Raw genomic sequence first — 26,652 nt, forward strand, 5'->3', positions numbered from 1 at the left:
GTATCTCTCTTTCACATATGCATGAGCAGTACTATCAATCGGGCAAGTTGTCATGGTCGAGGTCACGTCCATCCGGTGGACTAGGCCGAGGGGCACGCAGCCCAGAGATCGAGTGGCAAACAAACTGGAATGAGGACAAGCTAGTGTCACGACAACATGCCGGAGACCTAGTCTACGTGCTGACTATGCAGTAGTAGCTTACACCTGGAATCGCTTGTATGTGTGATCAAGCTAGACTGACCTATTTTCATCACTCCCTAAAGGACACGTCGTTAACAAGAGGTTGACGTGTAAACCACAGGACTGGTAGGAAACTATATTGAGTGATGCGAGCATTACGATGATATGCAGAAAACCTATGGGATAACATGCAAATGACAAGTAGGGGTAAAATACAGCAGACCGGGTATGAACAAGGAAGGCCAGCTTGTTGTAGGTAGGACTCTAGCAACTAGCAAAATTCCTCAAGGAGTAAGTACTAGAAAGCACAACGAAAAAAAGTGTTTGCATCAAGTGTGCATCGTCGCTCATTTCAAAGAGGCTGTTGTCTGCAGCCAGCTCATAAGCTCTTGTTCGAACGGCATTTCCGATGAGGATTGACGACTCACTGCGAACCCACTGAGTGTCCGACTGGAATATTGGGAGGAAAGGCCGTGGGACTGGCCGGACCGGTACGTTCGAGATGATGATCCTACAGTAGTCGTGTTTGGAGTAGAGGGTACTCCATTCGTGGTCGTTCGTGAAGTCCTGGCGGTCAACGGAGTGGGAGCACTAATCTGCGACTTCTTGGGTGTCTCAGTGACCTTGGTTCTAGATGAAGAAAGCAAAGTCTTGGCATTGGCTGGCGAAGGGGTAGTGGTCTTGCTTCGACGTCCTGCACGGAGGAAGTTATGTTGCAGCGCTGCTTGAGGTTTCATCCTTCGCTCGGGATCCCATACAAGGCACCGCGCAATGAAGTCGACAAAGTCATCGTCTTGACACCGTAGAACTTGAGCAAGTGTTTTTGTGCCTGGTCGTCTACGACGACCTTTAGAGTTCACCACGGGTCGGGGTGCGCCGTTGTTGTCTTAGAAAGGGTCAGCGAAGTGATAGAAGGTTGCCAATGTGTCATCTTACCGAAGAAGAGTCGCTTTCGGGAGCTACGATTGATGAAGTCCTTATCTGGGGGCCCCAAGACCTCCATGATACAAGACAATTGCTCCTGCTCGTTTTCGCCAGGGAAGATAGGGAATCCTGTATAGAGCTCGGCGAGGATGCAACCCAAACTCCACATGTCGATAGCCATGTGATAGTTCATGCCCAGGATAACTTCAGGCGACCGATAGAAACGACTCTGAATATAAGTATAGACTACGCGTGGTTCAGTAAAATCTTAGGGACCGTGGTGAAAATGAACTTACTCTTCTCGTGCTCTAAGCAGCTACTGCCAAAGTCTATGACCTTGATAGCACTCTTCGCAGGGTGTCGTAATAAGACATTCTAAACAGAGTCATAAGACAAGGTGCATGCAATGCGAGAACAACGAACCTCTGGTTTCAGATCGCAATGCACTATGCGATGATGCCGCATCAAGCACAGAGACAATATCATCTGGCTTGTGAAGCGTCGTATCAATGCCGTTGTGAATCCAACAAAACCGTTTGCTTTGATCAGTTCGTACAAATTGATGCTAAGTAGTTCCATGGCAATGCAGAGGTGATTGCGGAAGTAGAAGTGCTCAGTCATCTTGATGACATGGTGCTTCTCTTCGTGATCCTGAAAGACGCGTTAATTCATCTTTCGAGAATGATGTAAGTATGGATGCATACCCATTTACGAAGATTGTCTAGGATCTTGATCTCCACCAGTGCTTGGTGATGGAAGCGCTTTTTATTGCGGATGATCTTAATCGCAACAGATTCGCCTGTCTGGTGATCTCTACAGCTCAGCACTTGACCGAACGAGCCCTTGCCCAAGGTATCCATGATTTCGTAGCGGAAAGCGAGATGATCGCCGTTGACTACCTGGTAATCTCCACGTTCATCATCGTAGCCGAAATTGTTGACAACAATCTCAGGATGAGCCTTCTTCTTCGGGCTCCCAGAACCTATACAGTAAACCTGGGGATAGTTGAGAATCTCTTCTTTCTCGTAATCGGACAGGAACTGAGCCTGAGAAGAATTCAACACCTCTGCGTGCAAAATGAATGATTGAGATTCTCGGAGTAGAGAGCAACTGACCCTGAGGCGTCAATCCAGCGCTTGGTGCTATTGGTTCTGGAAACTTAAGTAGATCGTCCAATTCAGCCTGCGATGCCCCATGTGCCATCTTCTTAGTCTGCTGCCGTCTGATGTATTGCATCATCTCTTCATCGCCAAGGAGTTCCTCTTCATCAACGGTGCTAGGGACTGGAGAAGGAGTCGATAGCGACTGACGACTTGAGGCAGGAGTCCCTGCTTGAGCCCGGTATACGTTAGCCGTTGAACCATTGTTGTTTGAAGAACGTGTGGACAGAGAAATCTTAGGACTAAGCAGTTTCAAACCTTTCGATGGAGACAAAGCAGAAAATCTATGCGAGTGTGTTGTTTCGCTAGGAGGAGCCACTGAGGCAGTGGAGGCCACAGAGCCCGTGGACGCCTTACGTAGAGTGCTGAAGGAGACCGAATCACGATTGGACTTTCGAGGGATGCCGCCAGCAGATGGAGGCCCAGAGACCTGTCTTGGAACTCGGGAATTGATCGACGGAGAAGCTCGGACAGAGAGCCGCCTTGTCGTTGTCGTTTCGCCCGACGCCTTCGCAACTTGTGCGTCACCATTCTCCAGAACACCAAACTCATTCATTGTAGGATCGGCAGGCGTGGGTGAAGGGTCCGTCGAAGGCGCAGTGACATTAAGGCTGATGCGACGACTGGCTACAGTTGTACCCCCAAGTCCTGGAGATCCTGCAGCTGAGGTGCGGCTCGAAATGCGAGGAATCTTGGTTGGCGTTTCCTTTGACATGCCACCTATCGAGTTCAGTAGCACTGACGGCGGGTAATCCTTCGCCTCCTTTGTCACGCTGTACCCAGTGGTTCCAACTGATGGCGACCCAGCGATTGTGGGTAACGGTTGGTTTCGACTCCGCAGCGAGGCATCTGACTGCTTTTGCATTGAGCTTACAGTCTGCGAGGTCACACGCGATATAGATGGCGTCCGGGTAATGGTAGATGCAGGGGTAGACGCTGAGGAACTGTTCTTTAAATTTGCAACACGCTGAGCAGTGGTGGCAGGCAATGCGGACATCTGCATGGGTGGTAAAGCAATAGCAGAAGCACTCTTTTTTGGATCTGTGGACGATAGGGTCTGGTAGGCCCACAGTATTGTCAGATTCATACCGAATATAAATAGTGGGAAGGCACACACCTTGCCTCTCTTACGTCCCATCAACAAAGATATCCTGCTTTCACTACGATCCTTCTGGTCTTGCTTTGACTTTTCCTTCTCTAAATCCTTAGACCTCGCGCTTTCCTTGAAAGTGCCAGTGTCACTCTTGTCCCCATGCAAACTTCTCCGTGAACTAGATTTCAACAATGAAGGCAGGCCAAGACTAAGCACGGATGATTTCTTCTGTGAAGAGGCGGGAGTAGTCGGAACGGTACGACTTGATTCTTTGTTTGGAGAGCGGCTTGCCTTAACGTGATGTGCTGCAGAGGCACCAGTGCCTGATGATGATAGTGTCGGTGATACTGATGTGATAACTGGGTTTGAAGGGGGCATTTGCATGCTCTGAGAGGATGAGCGACGGAAGAATGGTATGGATGATGGCGTAAGACGTTTGGATTGATGACGCCGCATTGACGAGGGGCTGAGCGGGGCATTATGAGCAGCGGATAAGGCGGACGTCGTGTGATGGCTGGCACTCGAAGCCGTTCCAGCGCGGCTAGGAGCCTTGCCAGATAAGACAGCGGGAGACTTCGGAGTGCGGGTAGATCCAACAGACGACATAGATGCGAGGGATGCAGCAGATGCCATCGCATCTGGGTGACCAGGAGACCAAGAAGTACCAGGAGCGACGGGAGGAGAAAGCGCTTGCTCCCTAGATCCTGACTTCCGCAACTGTTGCCCGAACGTCTGCACCGATCGAGGACTGAGAGGGAAACTCGAAGATTTGGTCGACAGTGAATCTTTCCCCTTCATCGACGACATTGATGGAGTGAGTTTGATATTGAGTGCATTGGAGAAACTCCATTTCTTCGAAGGCGTCTTGGTGATTGAAGGAGCAGACTCGGGAGCGGAGTGGCTTCCGTAATTCGCAGACGATTGCAAGTATTGGGCGTGCGAATGTGGTAACGGCTTCGAAGAACCAGGGGGAACCTCTAGTGACATAGTGCGGTCAATGTCACTCTCATCGGCACCAGAAGGGGGAAATGCAATCCCATGCGAGGATTGGGGAGGTGAACGATAAGTAGATAAGTCCTTGGGTAACGGCGGGACGGGAGGCACCCGATCTTCTTCCAAAGCTTCGCCGCTGGCGGCGAAGGAAGGTTGACGGTCCTTAAACGCTGCCACATCACCACCTGAGTATGCGCTAGAAATATCACTACCCGCGCTGTTCCGCCTTCCCTTCCCTGCACCAGTCGAATGACGACCAGAAGCCGAGGGGCCGGATACTGAAGTCACGCTGGTGGCTGTTGACATGGATGCGGAATCACGCGAACTCGTCGGAGTAGTCGTATATGTTGTGGATGACGCAGACCCACGCTTGGGAGTGAAACTCAACCGTGTACTCATAGAACCCGGCTTTTTGGGAGTTTTCTCCACGCCAGATGAGCTATACGCATGTTCATCACTGCTGATAATCCCACCACCTCGAACTTCGGAATGCTCCTGCGGAGTATCCCCGGAAAGAGAAATACCAAGGCCAATAGGCTGACGCTGAGAAACTTCCTCCTTTCTCTCCCTATCCTTAGTGCTGCCCCGGCGAGAAATTTTGCCCCCACCGTCGGAGCTGATGCCCTCCCAGTGCACCCCAGATTTGTTAGCAGTGCCTGCAGGTGTTCCGGGGCGACTCATACTCGAAGGCCTGCCGAAACTCCCAACGCTCGCACGTGCGCGTGCGGTCTTCATCGACAGTCCGTCGAGCTTACGCAAAGCATCAGCGTGAGCATCGTCATCTAAACCCGACCACCCTTCCTGTGTCCCGCGGAGAAGCGAGTGTGCAACACTAGGGGAGGGATGAACTAGTGGTTGGCCTTGAGGTTGTGCCATATCCTTGTGGGATGATGATGGACGCAGAGGTGGATTGGTAGTACTAGTGGCACTGCCAGCATGCCGGAGAATATGCTGAATAGAGGTTGTCGAAGGAGAGGGGGGAAGGTGGGAAAAATCTGTGGTATGCACACGCCGAGAGTGTGCGTGAAGGGCAGCCTCGTGGCTCGACGACGAAGATCCAGCGGAAAGTTGACGCGTATGTTTCTCCCTTTCCAAACGCACAGGAGTAGCATCCACCGGAGGGGGTATACCAGAAGGTTTGCCTGGCGTACTAACGGCGAGACTTTCCCGACGCCTGGCACGATCGCGAGAGGTACTTCCAGAAACACTGGACCCAATGCTACGATGCTTGCGCGTCGATGCGGATTTCTCATCCTTGTCTCTGGCTGTTGAACTAGTGCGGTCTTTTGGGGTACCTGACACTTTAGAGACAAGAGAACCTGTATGGTCCATCTCAAATTCGTCCGACGTGCGCTTCTTAGCCTTACGCTGGGAAGTAAAAGCGCTAGGAGGAGACGCAACCACTGGTCCACCAAGGAAGGGTTGCTCAGTAGGGAGGGGTGGTAAAAGTGGTGAGGGTGGCTCTTCTGGAGATGCAGGGGGGTGTTTAGGTAAATGAGTGGGATGTAACAACTCAGAGCCGAAAGGCTTGCGGGGATACAAAATTTCCTCTCCTCCACTTTCATCCGCCATAGATCTACGTGAGCGGAGAGTACGGGTAACAGATTTTACGTCCACTGGCTATAAACCACTTATGAGTTTATATGATGCTAGTCTGACAAAATCATACCTCATCCTTGCCGTCTGACTCGCCATCGACTGCCTCGATGGTCCATGGACTATCGGGACCATCCTTCTCGAGTTCGTCAATAACGAGTTCGGTGACATCCTCCTCAAGGACATCATCTCCGTGAATCTGTTCATCGTGGCCATCTGCGTCTTCGTCGTGCGTATGCCTCTGTATTTTACCCCATCTTGGGGTAGCTAGCTCGCCTACACCTACGAGGCCCATCCTATCGATGTTGGCCGGATCGCGCCCTGGTGTGACTGGTTCATTAGGGCTGCGCGTTTCAGGTGTCATGGGAGGGAATCCTGGTTCGGACAACTGCAGTGCAGGCGAGTCTGCAGGAGTCTGAATGCCAAAATAGTATGGGTCAAGGGAGGACGAAACTGATCCTGAACGCGATGGGATTTCAGCGTCTGTGTCCATCGGTGACAATTCGTCGTCAGGTGGCGCCGCTGAGATATGGAGCCTGGGCTGATTAAACCTTGAGTGTGATTTTGACATGGATTTGAGGTGATATTATTACCTGTGTGTCATGGACTTGATGCATATCTAGGCCATCGTCCTCGTCCGCGATTTTCTTGTCACCTCCTTGGGTAGTAAATGGAAGGTGAAGTTCGTGCTCACGTTGGCTCTCTAAAAGCGCAGACGTGGCCGACATTCCAGAGGAAGACCAAGAATGAGAGAGAGAAACACGTAAACGACACCGTGGAACTCAAAAAAAAAAGCAACACGCGGTAGGTAAAGAAAGAAAAGAAACGTGAACCAGATGTTGATACCTATGGGCCGTTGTTGGGTAGTATGAAAGCGATGCTGGTCGCCGTTGTTGACGACGACTAGCAAGAGCGTGAGCAGAGAACTCTCAGAGTCTACTAGCTCTCTAGGTTCTGGTGGCACTGGCCAGCGCCGGCTATTTTGCTTTGTTTGCACTTGCAGTGGCTTTCCAACCTCATTGTTCTTGGGGAAAGCTTACATTTGCCGAAAAAATATACTGATTGGCACTATCGATCGATCGTTACCCACCTTTTAACAAAGATCCGGTAGTAGACAAGTTGAATCCAATGTTCTGATGGCGGCTGTAGTCGAACATCAACGTGAGCAAGGTGATTGATGAGAAATAACCATGAGTTTGCGGAGATATGAAGATCCTGGGCCTTAAGACTCATGCCAGTCCAGCCGCATTGTGACTTTTGGCCAGTCATCGATCCCACGATTGATCCATTCGAGCGCGACTAGAGTTCATATAAGAACATCGAGGTATGTAAACCGCTTAATTCTCGTTCCTGTAGAAGCAGAAGATGGTAATCCTGGCGAAATACCGTAAGGATTCCACGCCGCAGGTTGTCGTGAACTTGACTCTATGGCCACCCGTCGCTTCGCAAGATATGATTATCGGATATAAACATGACTCACAAGCCTCGTGCATCATGGTATGAAAACAATTGAATAGGATAGGCGAAAACAATTTCACAATGATCGTAAGCACAAACCTAAAGCTCCTGATTCAAAACCTTAGCCATGTAACCGGATAACATATCGAAAGAACATTTAGAAAATTCCCGCTAATGTATGTTCATAGCAGGAATGTCAGAAAACATTGACAAATGTCCGCAGCGTGCTGTGCAACTGGGCGCTGAGTGCGAATGACTCAGCACATAGATTTGCTCCGTCGAAAGGAAGCTGATCTCTGCGTTACGCAATTCGTGCACCCAAGCGGAGGTCAGCTATTCGTAACTTGGCCGCTGGCGATTAGTAAGGCGTATAATGTTACCGAACGCGGATGGTAAAGTGGAGATCTGAAAAGCGTCATGAATGTCATCTCCGTCGAAAACGGTAGAATCGCGGAACATGATGCACTGACGTTGACGGTATCTTGGGTAAAGGTTCTGGGCAAAATAAGGATCCGGCCGCCTTATAGCATTTATAGAGCGCAAATGCGGAAGGAGAAACTTGATATCATTGACATACTGAACGGCAGACTGATCATAATTATCAATCTCGGTTCGCTACCTGCACGATGCAGCACAAGAGGGGAAATATCGTGGAACGCAATACGTCCTTATTTGAAGCTGAATTGTAACTCGTGTTTGCTATTTGAAAGGGGGCACTGCGGCTGGGCTAAGCCGACCTTGAGAATTTACACAAGGTCGGGTTATAAACTTGGTACAAAATTCGTGGAGTCCGTAAGATATGACGAGAATAAATACAATTTTACTCACTATTCTGAATTGGGAGGAAGCGGCTACGAGAATAGCACAGCACAAAGTAATTATGAGCGGCGGATTGGCGGCGGAACATTGGAAACACGTATGAAATGCGGTGAGCAGAGACACATCATGCAAGATAACATACGTAGTTGGCCGAACTAACCTGACAGAGAAGAGGAATCGCGGGCTCGAAAATGGTTTCCAGGTATAAGCGCGGAGCCAGGCTAATTCGGGTCTCCGGCCCAGCGTTGCATCACGCGGACCCACGAGAAACGGCAAGTATTTCCCTGCAAGAACTTGGATACTACTGTGGTTTTCAACCATCGGTTGCCATTGAATTGGAGCGGGTTATACTATTGTATCACGCGAGAGACTCCACTGTATCCAACTGCCAGTCAGACGATACTGTGGTCCAAATTGTAAGGTCCGAATTCAGTGGGTATTTTCGAGAATAGCCGATGGAACGACGTACCGGACGGCATCTATTCGGTTTGAAAAGGGGTACAATCGTAAACTTTCCTGTATAATCAGTAGATTTAGTTTTTTTACAGACAAAGCTAATGTGGACTTGGCCATGTCTTGTGTGAAATGAAAACAAATATGACACAGGGTCGTCCTCCGGGTATTTAAGTCTGTGGCTGCTACAGAGGATAAAAAGGGTTTCGTTAGAACTCAGCGCAACATCCGACCCCTCTTACTTTCCAACTCCATCACTGACAGTCCGCCTTAGTCCGCTAGCTCAGCGAAAGTCTCATTGTTCAGGTAGGTTCTCACAATCGAAACTGACATATTGCTGTCAATTGACAATCTGCCATCATGTGCTTATCATCTTCCAGCGTATCTGTGTGCTTCGCCAACAACATTTCATCTTTGAGCTCACAAACAGTCTATCCGGTGTCAACTTCTCAACATTCACGAGTTGTGTACAACTTCGGTTCCCACCACGTGAACAAGAACAGGGACCAAGGGCCGGAAGTGCGTCGAACTCGTGTAGCAAAGAGCCCTGAGCTAATCTGGAATCCGAATCGTACTAATTCTTCCGCTCCTCCACCGTCTTTCCTACTTACCTCGTGCCTTTACCCACAGCAATATTCTTCCAATTTCCTATACATCCATAAAAGTCAACAATCTTGAACCATCAGCAGTCAGGGCCGCCACATACAGTCTCTTCTTCTCTCGCCCTCAGCAGCATGTCTTCTGTGGAGCGCAATCAAACGCCAGACGGCGACGACCTCGCTGAGGCGCAGTCTACAGACCTTCAGCCTCAAATGACGGTTCATCCCGTCAATGGTTATTCTAGCATGCCCATGCACATGTATCCTTTCCCACCTGGCCTAGTTGCCACACAACCTCTTCGCTCCAAGCGCAGGCAAGTCAAGAACGCTTGCACAAACTGCCAGAAGGCATGCAAGAAGTGTGACGACGCCCGTCCTTGTCTCCGTTGCGTCAAATATGGCATTGCTGAAGAGTGTGTCGATTCCCAACGCAAAGAGAGGAAAAAAGGCGTGAAAAGGGGACCCTACAAGAAGCGCGATGGCAAAGGTAAGATCATACACCCTCCATTTGTGCAGTACTCTGAGACGCCACTCGTCCATTCGTTCCACCTATGCTCTTATCTGATTGGTTCCTTCCTCTTCGTTCTGACTGTCGTTGAGATCGCGTAGGCACCAATGCCGATATTGGCGATGTGCCCGAGCAACCCAGCATTCCCGTCACGACGGAAGTGCCAACCCAGTCGGCCTCGCCGCCTTTACAGGCAGCGTATATGGCGCCCATTGGGTATTCCATGTTCCCGGGCCAGTTTCCGGGGTCACCGACTCCCAAGCCTGGTGAGGCCTCCCCGGCGTACTATCCCCAGTTCTATGCAATTACGCCGATGCCTCATCCTGGACAAAACGGGCATCCAGGTCAAGACCCAGAACAAGGCTATCCGTCCATGGCCCAGTACATTCCGGCCGCATTCCTTCCGTATGCGCCACAGTCATATGGGTACATGTATCCGCACCGCCCTGACGGTCAGATGCAGATGATGAACCCCCATTACGCTCCGTATCCTCAAATGTACGGCAAGCCGCCTTCGGCTGGAGGGTCAAGCGACTCTGGGCATCTCAATGGGCGGAATCACGGTGACGACTAAATGAGGTGTATAGCATCTCGAAGGATTCCTTTTACCCCTTTAACTTCTTGATTTCGTGCGACGTGCCCCTGTGATGTTGTTTTGTACATTAAACGGAGGGCTTATGTTCAACCTACATGCATCCCATTTTGTCTTGCTTGCGTTGTCCTCTGTACTGTTATATAACACTGTCCATACTCGTAGTTCGTTGTGCTTAGGTCTATCTGCTTGATGCATTGTTGCCTTTGCTATCTTTGACTGATCTCCATTTGCTCCAACATGAGTCACTTGACATAGTGTATTCTTTTGAGTTCAATTAAATTCATGCCTTTGTCGAATTCTATGACTTATATTGAAACGTGGATACTAGAACATCCTCCGCACGAAGGCCATGAGGAGAACGAACGTAACAAGTAAATGAAACTGATAACACGCCCACTCGCCTTGTGCAGCATTCATCTCAAGTCGAGCCTCTGAAGAGACCCCCACAAGTATTCTGCGGTTCGATCCCGTCAATCAATACCCCGCTATTCCCTAAATCATATGCCCTTACAGAATCTCGATCCACAGGCACCCATAACTTGCTCATAACTCGCGGGAATGCAGTGGAGCGTCGCTGTGTTCTGCGCTCCGCGGCGCTGGGTTTCCATGGTCTTGCGTCGGAACGTTCTGCTTACGGATATCGATAGTAATGGAATTTATTTGGGTGTGCCAAGATGCTTGATTCGGGTTGAAGCTTGAGCCTGGGAGCGAGAAGGGATCTGCGCAAAGAGAATTTGGTATGAAAGTTAGCGCTCAAATGCGCCTGAGGTAATAAGGCCTGACTAGTGACTCACGGTGTGATGAACAGAACTTTCGGCTCCTCTGAGGGCAACTGCCGAGCCCGTTGGTGGCCATCATTCGAACCAAGAACATGCGCAAGCGGTACCCGTTCATGTGCGACGACCAGTGCCAGCCAAATTGCAAGTTCGCGACTATACGGCCAAATGCAATCTCCCAGCTCCGAGTCGATGGCGCGATTTAACCCTTCTTTATCTCAGCGGCAATCTAACCATGGCGAGGTATTTACGTCGAGGAATGGAAGCAACGGTGGCGAAGAGTGACTCGAAGAATAACTTGAGGAACTATCACTTCATTGTGCACGTTCTACTGCCACGTTGGCACCCCAGAACTCTACTAGTACTCCATCGAAATGGAAGCGAGCGACAAGAGTGGTCGAAAGGGCTTCTCAGTGATGGGCACGGCGAATTCATTGAATATTTTCGGCAAAAAATATCCATACTTGCGCAACGTGCATCATCGAGGGGCGGGGCGTCGCAGAGAGTTTATATCCGCAGCAAACGCGCGACAATCGAGCCGGAGCACGCGAGGAGATCGAATTACATTCATCTCCAATTGGGCGTTACGTTGCAGGAAATCCACAGGATTGAGGTACGTGTCATGCACCGTATGTGCTTCGATAGTCACTGAGAGTATTCATTGTGACTATGCTTGGAACATCACCAGAATGCCGGAGGTCTACCAGTTCCAGAACTCGTATGCTTTTGCTGTGATCGCCGTGCAACGTCTCGTTAGTCGTAGACCCGATAACGTCCTCATACAGTAACCGATTATTGAGGCCTGAGGGTCTGCCACGCGAAAATAGGGGGATGACGGCAGGCCAGTGGGTTCAAGCGTGGTGACAGCTAGTAAGTAGTGACTGTAAAGCCCAGACTTGCCTGGGATAGATTCCTGAGCATATAATTCTGTATTAAAGCCGTCCAGACGCCCACAGATTGAATTCACTTACTGTGATCTTAGAAGCCGACCGGAGCCGTTTCTTGCCCAACATGAGGGCCGCCGAGATGATAATCCGGGTCGGTATTCGCTTGGGTCTATCCTCTATTGCGGCGGGGGGAAAACAGGGGTCGAGAGCTTGCCTTTGTGACGCGACTGTTGCTCTATTGATTCACCATCGTTGATCCATTTCCGCACGTCGCCTTCAAAGATGCATACTTCGGATACCTCTATATATGGCTTGGAAGGATTTAATTTTTCTGGTCCGACAGGCTTCAAGGGGGAGATCTGAGATGATCGATGTGTTCTGAACTTCTGAAAGACGTGAGTTAAAGAACGCGATCATCAACTAGAACTGATAGTATGCCCTCACCTGGATCTGAAAGGATCTCCTTTGTTTCAAGGCTATCTATCATCGACTAGACAGGCTCCGTCATTCAAGATTGTCCGTCATCGAAGGGCCTAAACATACTTCTGTCTTCTTGCAGAATTCGTGGGCTTGATGAGGCTTGGTGGCATATCGGTTCATCGATTCTTCATGACAAATTCGGATTCGAGATTCTGTGATTAAAGCGACGAGCGACGTAGGGTAGGGTTAGCAATCACCAGGCATTCCTGCAGCGCGTCCAGTGTTGACAGCGCAACAGCCAGTCATGATGCATGATGATTTGACTGATATGACACAGTCACAGCGGGTCTTGTATAACATGCGTGATCCGCCGCTCCCATTGAACAAGTACGAGTTGGAGTCGACACCATGTTAGTGAATGCGTCTTATACTTACTCATTCCTCCTCACCCCTCCTGCAGATTTTTTTCTCGCCGCTTATGACCAAAGTGGAAGAATATTATACTGCGTGAAAAATCAAGAGCTTCGAGTCGCTTCCACGCCCGTCGCCCAGTAAGTACAAACAAGCCTGGCACAATTCATATCAGCTACCACGCCATTCCCACTTGGCGCCGAACCGCAATTTCTTCCTCTTGCTTCCTCACAGCTCCACGCCATGCTAAATATATTTTCTTCGCTGGCCAAGGTCACTTGCCAGTTCTTGATTTGGATGCGACGGCTTCAGCAGAGTAGTAGTTCCGCAAACCCAAGGTGGTCCCGCGGAAATACAAAGTCGTTTCCATAGGATCTGATTCTTTGACAGTGAAATGGCCGCCAATTTCCGCGCACAGGATGAACGGAAAAGCTAGAACTTCGAATAGGAAAAAGAATGATCCTTGCCACAAGTGTTATGGTCCTATCGGACTGAGGTCCACATTCAGACGCCACACCCTGAGCCACAGAAAATTGGGTCATTCAGTGTGTTCGGGGTCAGGTCTCGAAAACTATGTGAGGACGTTTATTCAGCCGCCTGAAATTCATCCCCCGTTGTGCCACTACAAGTAATCTCAGGTCACTGTGACGTCTTTCTTCCCGACACAAAAGATGGAGTCAGCATCTCCTGCTACAATCGCTCGTACTGCCTCGTATACTAGTCCGTGCTTCCCCCCTTGCATAGAAGACGAATGTCCTTTGTACCCAGATGTTTTGATTAAAAGTGAATTAATAACAGACGGATCACGCATCCATCTGTATTTTACAAAGACCTGATTCTAGGAGGAGATAATGGGGGCAAGTCTCAAGATTAGATACCAACATCGCTTGAGCGGGAGACTGGTGATCTAGGGTGGATTGTATATACCACGAACCCCATGGACACTGGGAGAGTGTCGAAGTTCACTGTCTGGAAAAGGGAAGTTTTTGGGTTTTATTTTATTTTTACTAAGCTAATAGGTCGCAAGTATCTAGCGTCGCTGTGAGCAACGTGTTCCCCTTTTGAGTCTGACTCACACTGAGCCACTGCGCGTGTCAGAGCCGTGGCCAATGCACTTTTCACGTGTCTCCGATTATGTCAATTTTCCTATGAGGTTTTCATTAGCTAATCGCAGATTTCCTAAACAGACTTGGCATCCGATTTAGTACATATATGCAGAATCCAGATTGAGTGTTTGGGTTGACCTCTGTGCGCAAAAATGCAGTACTTCTTCAAGCGTTGCTCGAGGCTCTTTCATGGACGTCCTATGCATGATTCGGGCGCCATTTGCAACGAATGTATAGTTATCTCCCGAATCCAAATGAGTCATAAATTACATGCATAAAATAATAAGTGTTCGTTCCTTCTTAATTTGGGGCTCAGCTCCTTATCTGTTGCATTGTATTGCTGGTCAATAATATTGACAGCCGGGAGCCTCAGCTTGCCGAGCAGCCCTTTTTGGTTCTCTTGGATCGTGCGAGGCCTGAAGCTTGAAGCTTTGAAGGCCTGACCGATAATCGATTCCAGATTGTAGCCTAAAGTTTAAACCATGCTGTTAATAAATAATATGCACTTCAAAGTGCTTACATATTATGTAACGAGGCTGGTTCATAACATGACCAAATACACATCTCGAGTCGGATTCGTGTAAATCCATACTGCAAGGCCTAGGTTAGCTACGCGCTATACTACTAAGATACCTTATCAAAATCTCACCCATGGACCAACAACCATCCTTGGGACGTTCAAAAGACCAAGATGGCGGGTTGTTGAAACGTTCACTCACCTCTTTGTTCTCTCTTATGGGTCTCCAACTTGGCTCTCGTCTATTGACTTTTGTTCTGAATCAAGCACTGTTTCGATTAGCCTCCCCGCAAGCATACGGGACTGCTGCAATTCAATTTGAACTTATCTTAAGCACCATACTGTTTCTCAGCCGGGAAGGTGTCAGAAATGCGTTGCTCAGAGCGTGGCCGCGGAATGCCACCGTCCATACCCAAGGGCCAACTTTTAACGACGACGTACCTGCTTCGACAAATCTATCTACATTGCCGATTATTCTAGGATTTCCAGTGTCTCTAGCTACGGCAGCTGCATATGTTACTCTTGCCAGCTCTGATGTTCGTCATCAGCCTCATTTTCACGTGGCGTTATCGACATATGTGTTCGCCGCGCTAAGCGAGCTCTTCAGCGAACCCATGCATAATCGGTATGTAGATAATCTCAGTGACATATATTTTTCTCTCAACTTGCCAGGGCCATGGGTGAAGTTCGCACTGGAGCTAGAGTGAGGGCTGAAGGTCTCGGGATAACGTGCAAGACTCTTGTCACTTATCTTGTCCTCCTTTACGACTCGACTAGACCAGATTCCGGAGAATTCGCGCTCATTGCTTTTGCCCTGGGCCAACTTGCATACAGCAGTGTGGTGTTTATTAGTTACGTGTATCAGATGGGGTATCCCACCTTCTGGCCGACTCGTCTTGCTACACGACAGTCATACGAAGTAGCTGCTTCCAGGTGAGTCTATCCACCTGTTCAATGGTTAAGTCTCTGATCACGGCAGTCAGATCAACATTCTATCGTATTGCCTCACAATACTTTGACGTTAGCAGTCTACATCTGTCTTTGACTATGACTGGGCAATCTATCGTCAAACATATCTTGACAGAAGGAGATAAGATTATATTATCTTGGTCCAGCCCTTTGCAGGACCAAGGAGGGTACGCGGTCGCTGTAAACTATGGTGAGCATCGTTCCAGACTGGGTTGTTTCAGGTATAATGACGATCCAACCTTTGTACAGGTTCTCTAGTTGCACGAATAGTTTTCCAACCTCTAGAAGAAATATGTAGGGTCTACTTTTCGAGAACCTTGTGCCCCCCGACTGAGGCGGGGTCCACGTCGACTGGGGCACAATTTGACAGACGCTCACTAGGTCAAGCCTCAGATATCTTACTGTCACTAGTCTCCATTCAACTAGCTTGTTCCGTCCTTGTCATTGTATTTGCCACCATCTATCTTCCGGTCTTTCTACACCTATTGCTCCCATCACAGTACCTAACAACATGCGCTCCAATGGTTCTCGCAGCTTGGATATGGTACATCCCTGCCCTCGCCATCAATGGCGTACTTGAAGCTTTCTTCTCGAGCGTCGCAACTTCTCAAGATCTTCGAAGACAAAGCAGGTGTGCACTTCATTAACCATCGTTTACATTGACTTAATTTAAATGATCAGATGGCTCATTGGCTTTTCCGTTCTATTCATTGTTTCTGCGATTGGATTTTACGCCTCGGGCTTCGGTGATGTCTCTCTGGTGTACGCGAACATAATCAACCTGGCAGCCCGGATAATCTACGCCGCACGATACACTTCAGCCTTCTTTGACAGAAATAAAACTGCTCACAGATGGCACACCTCGGCGCCAACATGGCAATTTCTTCTAGCTGCCGTGTTATCTTACCTGGCGATCTCCATGACCAAAATACATCATCAGGCTATCATTCTACTTCAAACGAAAGGCCGCAGAGCAATACTTTCCGTAATCGTTATGTCTCATTTAGCGCAGGGGGCCGGAATGGGATTGTGTTGTGTCGCAATATGGTGGTTAACGTCTGGCAGAAACCTGGTGATACGAGCACCCGTGAAAACTGACTGATTTACTTGTATAATCCATCAAATATTTACTGGTGCCCCCCCACTGTCGAACCGTATCGCATTTTATCTCGCAAACTGCATGTTGTATGTGAATGATTGAATCGATAACGCTATCCATGTTCTGTGCGCTCGATCAAGCTTACATCATGCAGCAACTTGAATGCTTGGATGATTTGTTCTAAATTTGTCACATGCTTGTACTGCCACTGGCATAAGCCATCGTTAGAATTCACTACTAGCATCACTCACTGGCCGAGTAGTACATCGCCTCAAGCTACAGTGCTGCAGCTAAAAGTTATTGAATTTGATCGTCGTCACGGATTATGGAATCCAAGGGGGAAATCGAAGAATTAGATGAGGTATGTCATACATTAATCCGCAGTAGACGTGAAAGGTTACTTACACAACAGGCAGAATCAATTGACGGCCGACAGTGGCGAGCTTTACTTATTTCAGTGGTTGTCGAATCTGGAGAGAAGTCTCAGACATGCGAGTACCGTATGTGAATTCATAATGACTGTATCTCCCTACGAATTCACATTTTGCAGGAAACGCTCAAGGAGACGCAAACTTCAGTAGAAGCTACGCTACTGAAGGTGCTTATACCTTCGGAGCCATATCCTTCTCCTGGTCGTCCGCTTCGCAATCTAGCTGCAAGATGCCTTCTAGTCCTGTATCATCGTGGAGAATCCAGGTCATTATTTGACACGCTAAGGGTGTTGCTCAAGCCAGCCTCTGACATCAAAGCCACGGATAAGGATTCGACTCGGATGTCAGCACAAAATCCACGCATTATCAGTACTTTTGAATGACATTCCGCTTACAGCGCCGCATTCTGGACGATTGGAGAGTTGATGGAGGCCTTCGGCTCCCAGGTTCGATATGTCCCTCTTTTTCAATAGCGTTCTGATGGCCTGAGGCAGTTTATGTCCTTTATGGCTGAAACCGCCACCATCGCCATCAAAACATTGAGGTCATCTGCGGTGCGTAGAACACTTACTGGTTGTTCGCTTTTTTCTCTCATTACTGTCAAAGTCGCCGCACGTCCGATATCATGCGCTCACTATGCTCCGGAAAACCCTGATTTCAGCCAAGAAGGCTTTGAGCGACTCCCTTGCAAAGGACATAATCAAGCAAATGAAGAACGGTTTAACGGATAAAGCTCTCCCCGTCCAGCGAGCTGCTGCTGCTGTGAGATTCTTGCCCGTGAACTGCATTTTGCGCACTGAAACGTGCGCAGGTTTTAACGATCGTCTATACTCCCGAAGACTCCGTCACACTTGCAGATGTGGAGTCAATCATGAGCATCTGCGTCAAAAGTCTTGAACACAGTGACCAAGTGACAACGCAATCGCTGGCGCAGCTAGTGGGACATATGCTCGCAGCTACCCAAATGGAACGTGCTGTGGCAATCACAGAGCAGTCACAAAAAGGCAAGAAGGAACAAGAAGACTCCGATATCTCTACTCCTGCACATATCGCAGCCGAAAACACCAAAATCCTTTTGACGCCGGGAGATATGCTATCACAAATCTCCACCCAGTTTAACAAAGCTCACAGCCGCAAAACCCGTGCGGGAATCTTCATGTTTTACGTCACACTACTGGCAAAACTCGGGCCAGTATTTGTAGAATCCAATTATTCCCTACTTGTCAGTCACCTCATGACCGAGATCGTCTCCTATCCCAAGAATGGAGCCACGAGATATGACAAACTCTTCATCCGGAAGCTAGTCGGCGCTCTTTTACGGGAGCTAATAGCACTACGAATGTTGACTGAGCAGGGACAAATAGCTGCAATTCAAGATCTTTCCTCATCATACTTGAAAAGATGGCCAGCATTAATGCCGGGGCAGGTGGCTCCATCTTCATCCATCCTAACAATAGCACTGGAGGAGGTTGCAGGTCTGTTGCAACAACTAGGCAATGCACCTCCGCCGGTTCAGGTAAGTCCTGTGAAGTTGTAACTTTGGTTCATTCCTAAATTCGGCGTAGGACGCTGTCTCTGTACCATTGATGACGCTGCTTACGCATCCAAGTCACTCGGTTCGTGTCAATGCGAGTTGGACCCTTCGTTGCTTCTGCTATTCTACCCCCCTTCGTCTACCGAAGGCAATGTTGGCGATTGCGGAGTCTTTACAACGCGACATTGAATCCCTTCAATCTCCTGCAGCTCCTTCGGACATTGATCGCCGGACACTTGGTCATTCCTATGGTTTGGCAGCTCTTGTCGCCATTGTGCCACATCGCCCCCTATACGTGTCTTTTGATGTGTCGGCCAGCGTTCTTGACACCGCCACTCAACTCCTTAAGCGCGCTAGTGATCATGATGTTCATATCGCAGCAGTAGAGGTCGAAGTTGCCTGGACGTTGATTGCATCGCTGATGCTGCTTGGACCAAATTTTGTCCGCTCACATCTACCTCAGCTACTGGTACTTTGGCGTAATGCATTACCGAAACCTACTGCGAAAGACAACGTTTCAGGCCGGTCAGCTGCCGAGTGGAAGTTTCTCCTGCATGTCCGTGAAAGTGCACTTGGAGCAATCCTTTGTTTTTTGCTTCACAATAGCCAACTCACCACTCTCGATGTCGCCCGGAGAATCTCATCTCTGCTTGGAAATGCCCTTTCATTTTCAAATGTGTTCTTGTCACAGAGTATTGAAGAAGTTTCTGGACCTTTGGTGATTGAAGATACTGGGCCATCTATTCGGACTCGCGAGGCTTCTCTTCGACGTAGAGCATACCAATGCTTCTCCGCTCTTGGAACTTCCACTTTGACGGATTCTGTCCAATCAAGCTTATTGCAGTCCGTCCTTGCTGTTTTCGCGGGCCCCGATATCGATAACATATCTGCAATGCAAGCCTCAATTGCGTCTACCTCGGGTAGTTTCACTTCAATCTGGCAGATGACAGATGGTTATGCATATGGGCTCACTACACTTGAAATATCTGAAGACGGGGTTGACCAAATTACAACGTCTGAAAGTCCTCGCCGAGGTCACAACAACAGTGATAGCATTGAACACTCAATAAGTGCCCTGGTAAGACATTTCATGTGTGAATCTTCCTACCGACGTTGATCTACGCATCTAGCTACGCAAGCCGATACTAGGAGCTTGCGAGCACGATACACTTTCACTTTCTATGATAAACCCGTCAGAAGAGGAAAGCCGGACTTTCAATGCTCCACCACCTGTGTCATCAGTCTGTGACGCCGCCATCGAACTATTTTCTCAGTTGCTGCCAGCCCAGGACTTAAGTACCACACTGCGGACAATCAATCACTTGATAGAGTCCAATCGGTCTCCGAAGCTTGACAAGAACGCTGGGAGGAGGACCGCTGTAATGTTGAATAGCGTCGTTGCCATCGTACGAACATTGCGTGTTGCGATGATCTCGTATCATCGTCAATCTAGGGATACCCTTGGGCATTCTCAAGTCACTTCAGCTCTTGGAGCATTCTTGAAAGTAAGTTTACTCTTAACCTGTGGTTCGGCCGTGTGTTCTTAATCTCACTTGCAGGATGCTCTTGTGGATGGTGACCCCGCCCTAAGATCTGCTAGTAGCGAGGCCATTGGGCGCCTTGCCAACATTTCTGGAAGCTCCTTTTTGACGAGTCAAACCAAGGTGTTGGTTGATCACATTGTAAGCAACCGCGATCCCCAAGGTCGAGCTGGTTGTGCGCTTGCGTTTGGGTCTCTATACAGCCATGTCGGTGGACTTGCGGCAGCCCCCATTTTAAAAACAACAGTGAACCTTCTCATGTCATTGAGCAATGATTCTCATCCGCTGGTCCACTTTTGGTCCCTCCGCGCACTGGGACATGTCATTAACGCTGCTAGTTTGGCCTTCGCTCCATTCGTGTCAAGTACCCTGGGAATGCTACTCAAAATATACCTGTCGGACACTCACGAAGCCGAGGGAGGGACACTAAACAACGCCAATATCGGTGGTGACTTGCAAGCTTACCCCCTTGTCTGCTATATCCTGGATGCGATCATCACCATTCTCGGCCCTGATGTTCACGACTCTTCAAGGACGAGAGCAATTGTACTTGACCTTGTCCACGAATTTTCGGTGGAAGATGATGAGCCCATCCTAGTGGAAGCTATAAGGTGCATTCAGCATCTCCTCATGTTTGCTCCCGAGCATGTGGACATCCCCGAGATCGTGAATCGTTTCAGAAGGCACCTTAGTTCACCTAGAAGATGCCTGAAACTCGCAGCAATCGATGCCCTTTATCAATTGGTTCAGAAAGACGCTCTAGCAATGTCCCGATTGGGTGGAGATAGCCTTGTGGAGGATTTGTTTGGAATGCTAGACGGTGACCCATCAATCGATGGAGTCAGAAACGTAATTTCAAGTTGGCTACTTCAGACGGCGATTCACAATCCATCCGCCTGGATTGACCTTTGCCAGAGGATTATGTTGCGCATAAATGCCTCCCAGAAAGTGGTCAATACAGCCAACAGTCTCATGGATGACGAAGGTCAATCGTTGAGTGCATCCATGTCAAACGATGACACGCGGCAAAGCAACATAGCCATGGTTGCTACATCACGCTGGAGGACGCAACTATTTGCACTGCGATGTTTACACGAAATTTGTACTCTAGTTGCACGCTTTGGACGCAGAGAGCATATCGACATACCTTTCGCTCGTAGCCACGGCATTCCAGTGAACGGCCTCCTTGTGTCTCGTGTCCCAGATTTGATCAAAATGGCCTTCACAGCATCTGCGGCATATGTCACAGAGATACGACTAGAAGGATTGGTTGTATTACGCGACGTCATTCAGGTAGGTGCACTGTTGTGATTTCTGTCACTTTTCTTTTCATGTATTTTCAATAGGTGTTTTGCCAGGCCCCAGATCCTGACTATCCAGACGCTCTCCTACTTGAGCAACATCAAGCACCTATCACGGCTGCACTTACTCCCGCCTTCTCTCCAGATTCCACTCCTGAAATTCTGTCTTCTGCCATCGATGCCTGTGCAGTATTTGTCGGCTGTGGCGTTGTCAAAGATGTAAGTCGGATGGGGAGAATTCTCAAACAACTTACAACAGCACTCGGAGAGGTTGACGGTAGGCATATCCAAATATCTCATCAATATAGATATTCATGCTTTTCAAGAATCTGGCAATTTAACCATGGGCAATTTTGTGGACTTGAGCCCAAATGCGTCAGGCATGTTGAGGGTTTCTATCCTCTCGGCGTGGGCTCGTCTAGAAATTGCTAGTTCTGAGCAGACGTACCTCCTGGATGTCATCAAACCATACAGATCGATCTTGGCACCGCAATGGATTGCGAGCCTTCGCGATTATGCTGTCATCCGGGCAGATTCCGAATTCATACACGATGCGTCAGCGGTAGCTTTAGACCCGTCGTATGCAAGCCTCGGTAAAGTAGTCCTGCTTCCTGTAAGTTTGAATCTCTATCGATTATTATCAACGGATCTCACCTTTTCAGTACTACGCTTCTTCCTGGGCAACAATCCTACAAGCTGTCGCGAACGCCATGAATCGCTCCGATCAATCCATTTCAGCTGCCATCCTTGGGAAGGAGGTGGGATCATCTGTCAATGGTATCGACTCCGCGGCAGAAGGGCCAGCGCCCCTTTTCTTCCCCCTCTTTGGCCTTATATATGAAGCACTCGCGACATCCTCGCCAGACACCAGTTCACGAGTTGACACAGTGATTGCCTGCCTGGGGGCACTGAAATGCCTTCTCGATCCTCGCTATTCTGGGAAAGCCCTTTTGGAGCCTACCATCTTTCAAGAATTCATGAGTCTCAGTCACCGAATCGCTATGACAGAATCGGCAGAGGTACTCATTCATCTGATCATTGTCCTGACTACTTTTGCCAGACACTTCGGCCAATATGTACCTGGAGGCAACCTCAGGCGAGTCTTCCACAAATTGTTCTTCACGAGAAATTCACACGCAGTCCAGCAGCAAGGAGAGTCAAAGCAACACAACCATTCCTCCCGATTCAGTGTCCACTCATTGTCTCAAGATTTTTGCCTACACCATTCGACACTCTCGCCACAATCCAGGAACGTCATCGATAAGTAAGTCTTTTGACCTTTACGCTGCTGCACAACATGATCCATGTTCTTGCAGAAGGCGATCTGTCTGATATTGCAAAAATGATTTCTGGCTCCCTGAGTGCCTTCCACCTCATTGCCTCGATGACAGAACTCGTTGTTCGAGAAGATATACGGGGAATAGGCTGCGTTCTCTATGGCGGTACGAAAATCTCATCAGCGATTTCTTTTGCATAACCCGTTTTCAGAACTGCTGAAAGATGAAACATCGGAAGCGGATTTGATAACTCCCACTCTTCCGGCTTTCAAATCCTTGTTGGCCATTCCATGCCATCCTAGTGTCCGCGAACGTTACAGGAAGCTTATCCATGGCTTGTTGTCTTCATGTCTTTTGAACGCGGATGGAATGAGGTTTGCTTTCGAAATACTTGCATGTCTGTGGGAGGCTAAAGTAACACAGGGGACGCGAAGGTTTAATTTCGTCGAGAAAAGTCAAGACTAACCTTCTCGCGGCGGTGCTCATCTTGACCGTCATTCCTCCACAAGTGGCGGTTTCTCGTGATGTGGTGGAGCACTTGTTCTTCCTTATATCACAAAAGCTTGAAGAAGGCGACCAGGTATTTTTTTTCTTCAATACTTCTAATGCGTGTCGCTGAGCGATTTTGCGTTCAGCAGATGGCTATTGTGGCTGTTCACTGCGCCAAAACTCTTGCAATCGCTGCGTCTGGAAGTGAACTTCTTCGAGCTTGCGTTCGGTTGCTTCTTCCCGCACTAATCCGATATGTTGCTAAAATGGTACCTCGAGTGGATGACGGAACAGTGTCAGAACAGCAGGCCATCTCGATCGACGAGGTTTGGAAAACATTTGCGACACTCGTCTCGCTGGCTAAAGAGGAACAACGTCAGTACCAGTACCCACGTATTTGGTTTAAGTAGTTAACTTTAATCGTGCAGGTTCCCGTCTATTGAGTGTACTGTTACCAACAATCACGTTACTTCTACGCCCATCTCAGATACCTCCATCAACGATACATTCTAGTGGCATAGCACACTTGCTTTCCCTGGCAGCTAGCTCACCCGCGTCATTCAAAGAGGCCACTACTCAGCTGGACCCCTCTGTGCGGGAAGTACTTGAGATGTCGATTCGCAAGGCTGTTGAAGGCGCCGCGGGCACAGTGCAGCAGAGTATGAAGCCGCAGATCTCCCTGAGATCATTTTGATAAAGTAGTTAACATATGTACATGCGTGGATCATGATATACGCGAGGACAACATCTCATTGAACAATGTCAACATCGACCTCTGCCGTCTGCCAATTTGGATGATTCCCAAGGTACTTGGCGAGACCCTCAAGACAGATTGTGACTTCTACAAGATCCATCCGCTCCTGAGGCATAAAACACCAACATCTGTTCAAAACTTCCCATAGTTCATTATGCATCCACCGCGAGACATCTTCCGGTTCGGTTGGACGAAGAGGTAAATGTCTGTCGTTGATGTCCATGATGACAGTGAGATCACGTTTTCTATGCGAATAGGGTGCCTGCTTAGTTACAAGCTCCAGGATAGACATTCCGAACGCGAAGACGTCGCTGGCTTTGGTGGGCTTGACATCATCGCCACCCAGGAGTTCCGGAACATTCCAACGCACGTTGGAGGACCCAGTATAAGCGGTGAATTCCTCCCTCCCGAGCACTTCGTCTAGGACCTGAGTGTGCCCAAAGTCACCAATGCATACTACACCCTGCATCGAAAACTGAGTCAGACCTATTAACTAAAGTGGAGAAGGTCACGCACTTTAGAGGAGACCAGCATATTATTCTGGCCCGAAACTGTGAACGAACATATCTGCTTGTGAATCATAGCGACTTACACATTTCACTACTCGTAAAGTCAAAACAATTTGTCCCCACGAAGTACAGAAATGCACTCACGATTTCCATGAACAATGTTGCGGCCATGAAGATACTCGATGCCTCTTGCGGCTTGTGCGAGCTGAGTGTTATCAAGATCAGTTTCGAGGCAATGGTCAGGCTACTAGCATACTTGCCAAAGTAAGGGGGTTGATGTCACGGTTCTTGATGCGATATCTGAGCGCAATTAAGTAAGAATGGGGATGTGCTGCATTTCAGCATGATATACTCTAGTACATTGCCATTTTCTTGCCACGTCGACACCTGCGTGGAGCGTAGAGTTTTTATCAGGTGATAAACATAATTACAGGGGCAGAGATCTTACAATGTGAATAGGTCCCAAGTTAGTGATGACACCGTAAATTGTCAGAATGTTGTCGTGTTTAAGCTTTTCCCACACATTCATTTCGTGCTCATAGCGCTATACAACACGTTAATGATAGTTGAGTCATGTAAACGAAGATTACGACATACCTTGGTCATTCTTTTGGCTTTCGTAGGGTCAGTGATATTGCGCAAGGTTTTGAGTGCGACCTTGGAGGTATCAGTCATCCAGTTACGTAGCATCTTCAAGGACCAGCTTACCTTCTCTCCTAACATTTCTCCTTGCCAGATGTCGCTGTACGTTCCAGAGCATATCGGAATGGATCCGCTGACCTTTTTGACCTGATTGTTCAAGACTTTGAGTGTCGGAGGAATTTTTGTTAGACGCCGGAAATCAGTCAAAGCACTTTGTATCTGAGTTTGCACTGTCATTTCTAGCGAGCAAGAACGGGAGGGTGATGGGGATTCAACCATCGGTTCCCCAAGTAACGTTCGGTCCGGTGACTGGGAGTTCTCACGCGGTAATTGTAAGCATAGTTGTATCAAGCGCTGTAAAGGTGTAATGAGGATCGAAGAAGGAGAAACATCAAGCGCTCCCAGAACTTGCCTCCTGACCGGTTCTCATGAGATCAAGGGCATCCCGACCGCCAGCATTGTGCCGTTGGACTGCGTCCAATATCTGTTGTGGGGATATCATCAGCTGTGCCAGCTTTTCCTCGATGCGATCTTGATTCATTTTCATAAGGTCCATAGATTGTTTCTGCATGATCAGGACAGACAGGGGATTTTTGACCTGTCAAAAGCTTCAACATATGAACACAAGTAGCAGGAGTGATCTTACGTGCAGACGCTCCATAGCTGCGTTCACATCGTTCTGGCACCTATCCAGGTCGTTTTCTATCTGAGAGCTCTTGACTAAGGCATTGCGTGAGCGCATGGAAGCTCATGATAGCCCGCGACACATACAGAAACTTTTCACTTTGTTATATCGTGACCACTTTTGTATGCGGTCTCGTACAGCATACAGAACAATGTCTCAATGGTATGAACATTTTTCCAACAAGAAGATTAGGGAGCCAAACGACACACAATTCAGCGTCTTCTAAGGATGATCGCATCTCATCGCTAGCGGGTCCAACTGCGTGATCACTGATCAAGTTCAGCAACGAAGTGCATCTGTCAGCAAGTTGGGCAGACTTGCGCTGACAGAGATGATGTTGTGTCTTAAGTTGGAGTAAGTTTTAAAGCGAGAAAAGCGCACCTTGTGGATGGCCACTTGGTTGCAAGCGGTGTTGATGGCTTGGAGTGCCATCCCAGCCCCTTGGACGTACGGAACACCTGATGCAGCACCAGCTATCTCGAGAACTCCCAGTGTTGGGTTCACGATAGTGTTAAATACGCTCATGAGAGAAATTCCTACAAGACACGGGAGTATGGACACGGGAGTATCATAAGACTGAATACAAAGCCTTTGTTGTGGGGGAGTTCTCTGCGTGTTTTCCGGGCAGCCAGTCGCATGCTGTGCATGCATGCGGCATGCGCATCTGCAGTTAACCTACTACTTCCTTGTTCCAAACTTGTTCCAGACGCACTGCAGATTATGGCGCCTAGTATAATATGCATTTCGATAACTTCTGTAACCATAGCTGGAAACCTTAAATTGCGAATAAAGATGCACTGATCCCCCACAGGAAACGGCAGTGGAGTCGAGAATTTGCAGTTGAAACTAGCCGCAGTCACTGCTGGTGTTGCCGAAGCCATGCATTCGCCTAACCCTAATTAGTCACGTGCTCAGTTGTTGTCGAG

At 48.6% G+C, this 26,652-nt stretch overlaps 5 protein-coding genes across 5 annotated transcripts; 3 read left to right on the top strand and 2 right to left on the bottom strand.

Moving 5' to 3' along the window:
• Positions 1–300: 300 nt before the first annotated feature.
• HD556DRAFT_1279936 (uncharacterized protein) lies at positions 301–6,927 on the bottom strand. Its single transcript, XM_041299278.1, has 10 exons — positions 6,540–6,927; positions 6,020–6,487; positions 3,382–5,970; positions 2,220–3,321; positions 1,809–2,170; positions 1,528–1,755; positions 1,401–1,479; positions 1,117–1,350; positions 609–1,066; positions 301–548 (listed from the first exon to the last, which is right to left on the bottom strand). Exons 1-10 carry the CDS (start codon positions 6,672–6,674, stop codon positions 528–530), a joined length of 5,676 nt encoding a protein of 1,891 aa, XP_041152635.1. The 5' UTR covers positions 6,675–6,927; the 3' UTR covers positions 301–527.
• A 2,561-nt stretch (positions 6,928–9,488) lies between these two features.
• Positions 9,489–10,357, top strand: HD556DRAFT_1250308 (uncharacterized protein; the record flags this gene model as incomplete). The annotated part of the gene is made up of 2 exons (XM_041298912.1): positions 9,489–9,762; positions 9,885–10,357. 2 exons carry the CDS (start codon positions 9,489–9,491, stop codon positions 10,355–10,357), a joined length of 747 nt encoding a protein of 248 aa, XP_041152636.1.
• Positions 10,358–14,575: 4,218 nt separating this feature from the next.
• On the top strand, positions 14,576–16,687 carry HD556DRAFT_1424351 (Rft protein-domain-containing protein). Its single transcript, XM_041304581.1, has 5 exons — positions 14,576–15,120; positions 15,168–15,428; positions 15,479–15,654; positions 15,714–16,095; positions 16,146–16,687. The coding sequence occupies exons 1-5, from the start codon at positions 14,630–14,632 to the stop codon at positions 16,564–16,566; spliced, it is 1,731 nt and encodes a 576-aa protein (XP_041152637.1). The 5' UTR covers positions 14,576–14,629; the 3' UTR covers positions 16,567–16,687.
• A 68-nt stretch (positions 16,688–16,755) lies between these two features.
• Positions 16,756–23,902, top strand: HD556DRAFT_1424360 (armadillo-type protein). Its single transcript, XM_041304582.1, has 19 exons — positions 16,756–16,924; positions 16,980–17,063; positions 17,114–17,337; positions 17,392–17,440; positions 17,489–17,548; positions 17,601–17,756; positions 17,806–18,510; positions 18,560–19,606; positions 19,659–20,033; positions 20,088–21,362; positions 21,416–21,647; positions 21,697–21,983; positions 22,033–22,466; positions 22,519–22,634; positions 22,687–22,812; positions 22,859–23,021; positions 23,071–23,227; positions 23,283–23,511; positions 23,565–23,902. Exons 1-19 carry the CDS (start codon positions 16,889–16,891, stop codon positions 23,828–23,830), a joined length of 6,021 nt encoding a protein of 2,006 aa, XP_041152638.1. The 5' UTR covers positions 16,756–16,888; the 3' UTR covers positions 23,831–23,902.
• HD556DRAFT_1531742 (kinase-like domain-containing protein) lies at positions 23,903–26,602 on the bottom strand (the record flags this gene model as incomplete). The annotated part of the gene is made up of 14 exons (XM_041309508.1): positions 26,108–26,602; positions 25,877–26,048; positions 25,813–25,824; positions 25,688–25,761; positions 25,454–25,639; positions 25,108–25,395; positions 24,997–25,056; positions 24,848–24,943; positions 24,752–24,786; positions 24,660–24,699; positions 24,544–24,604; positions 24,483–24,490; positions 24,407–24,430; positions 23,903–24,353 (listed from the first exon to the last, which is right to left on the bottom strand). Coding segments are annotated over exons 1-14 (1,776 nt in total), but the record flags the coding sequence as incomplete, so codon positions are not given.
• Between the last annotated feature and the right edge of the window lie 50 nt (positions 26,603–26,652).

This window comes from Suillus plorans (genome assembly GCF_016647745.1).
Source record: "Suillus plorans strain S12 chromosome Unknown HD556scaffold_117, whole genome shotgun sequence".
NCBI lineage: Eukaryota > Fungi > Basidiomycota > Agaricomycetes > Boletales > Suillaceae > Suillus > Suillus plorans.

Bases quoted from the DNA above. Each gene is read 5' to 3' on its own strand.
- HD556DRAFT_1279936 (XM_041299278.1), bottom strand. From the start codon at position 6,674: ATGTCGGCCACGTCTGCGCTTTTAGAGAGCCAACGTGAGCACGAACTT. The intron at 1,756-1,808 runs GTATGCATCCAT...CGCGTCTTTCAG, and splicing joins TAGACAATCTTCGTAAATGG to GATCACGAAGAGAAGCACCA. The intron at 549-608 runs GTGAGTCGTCAA...AGCTGGCTGCAG, and splicing joins GGACACTCAGTGGGTTCGCA to ACAACAGCCTCTTTGAAATG.
- HD556DRAFT_1424351 (XM_041304581.1), top strand. From the start codon at position 14,630: ATGGACCAACAACCATCCTTGGGACGTTCAAAAGACCAAGATGGCGGG. The intron at 15,655-15,713 runs GTGAGCATCGTT...ACCTTTGTACAG, and splicing joins CGCGGTCGCTGTAAACTATG to GTTCTCTAGTTGCACGAATA. The intron at 16,096-16,145 runs GTGTGCACTTCA...TTAAATGATCAG, and splicing joins GATCTTCGAAGACAAAGCAG to ATGGCTCATTGGCTTTTCCG.
- HD556DRAFT_1424360 (XM_041304582.1), top strand. From the start codon at position 16,889: ATGGAATCCAAGGGGGAAATCGAAGAATTAGATGAG. The intron at 17,064-17,113 runs GTATGTGAATTC...CACATTTTGCAG, and splicing joins GTCTCAGACATGCGAGTACC to GAAACGCTCAAGGAGACGCA. The intron at 23,512-23,564 runs GTCAGTACCAGT...TTAATCGTGCAG, and splicing joins GCTGGCTAAAGAGGAACAAC to GTTCCCGTCTATTGAGTGTA.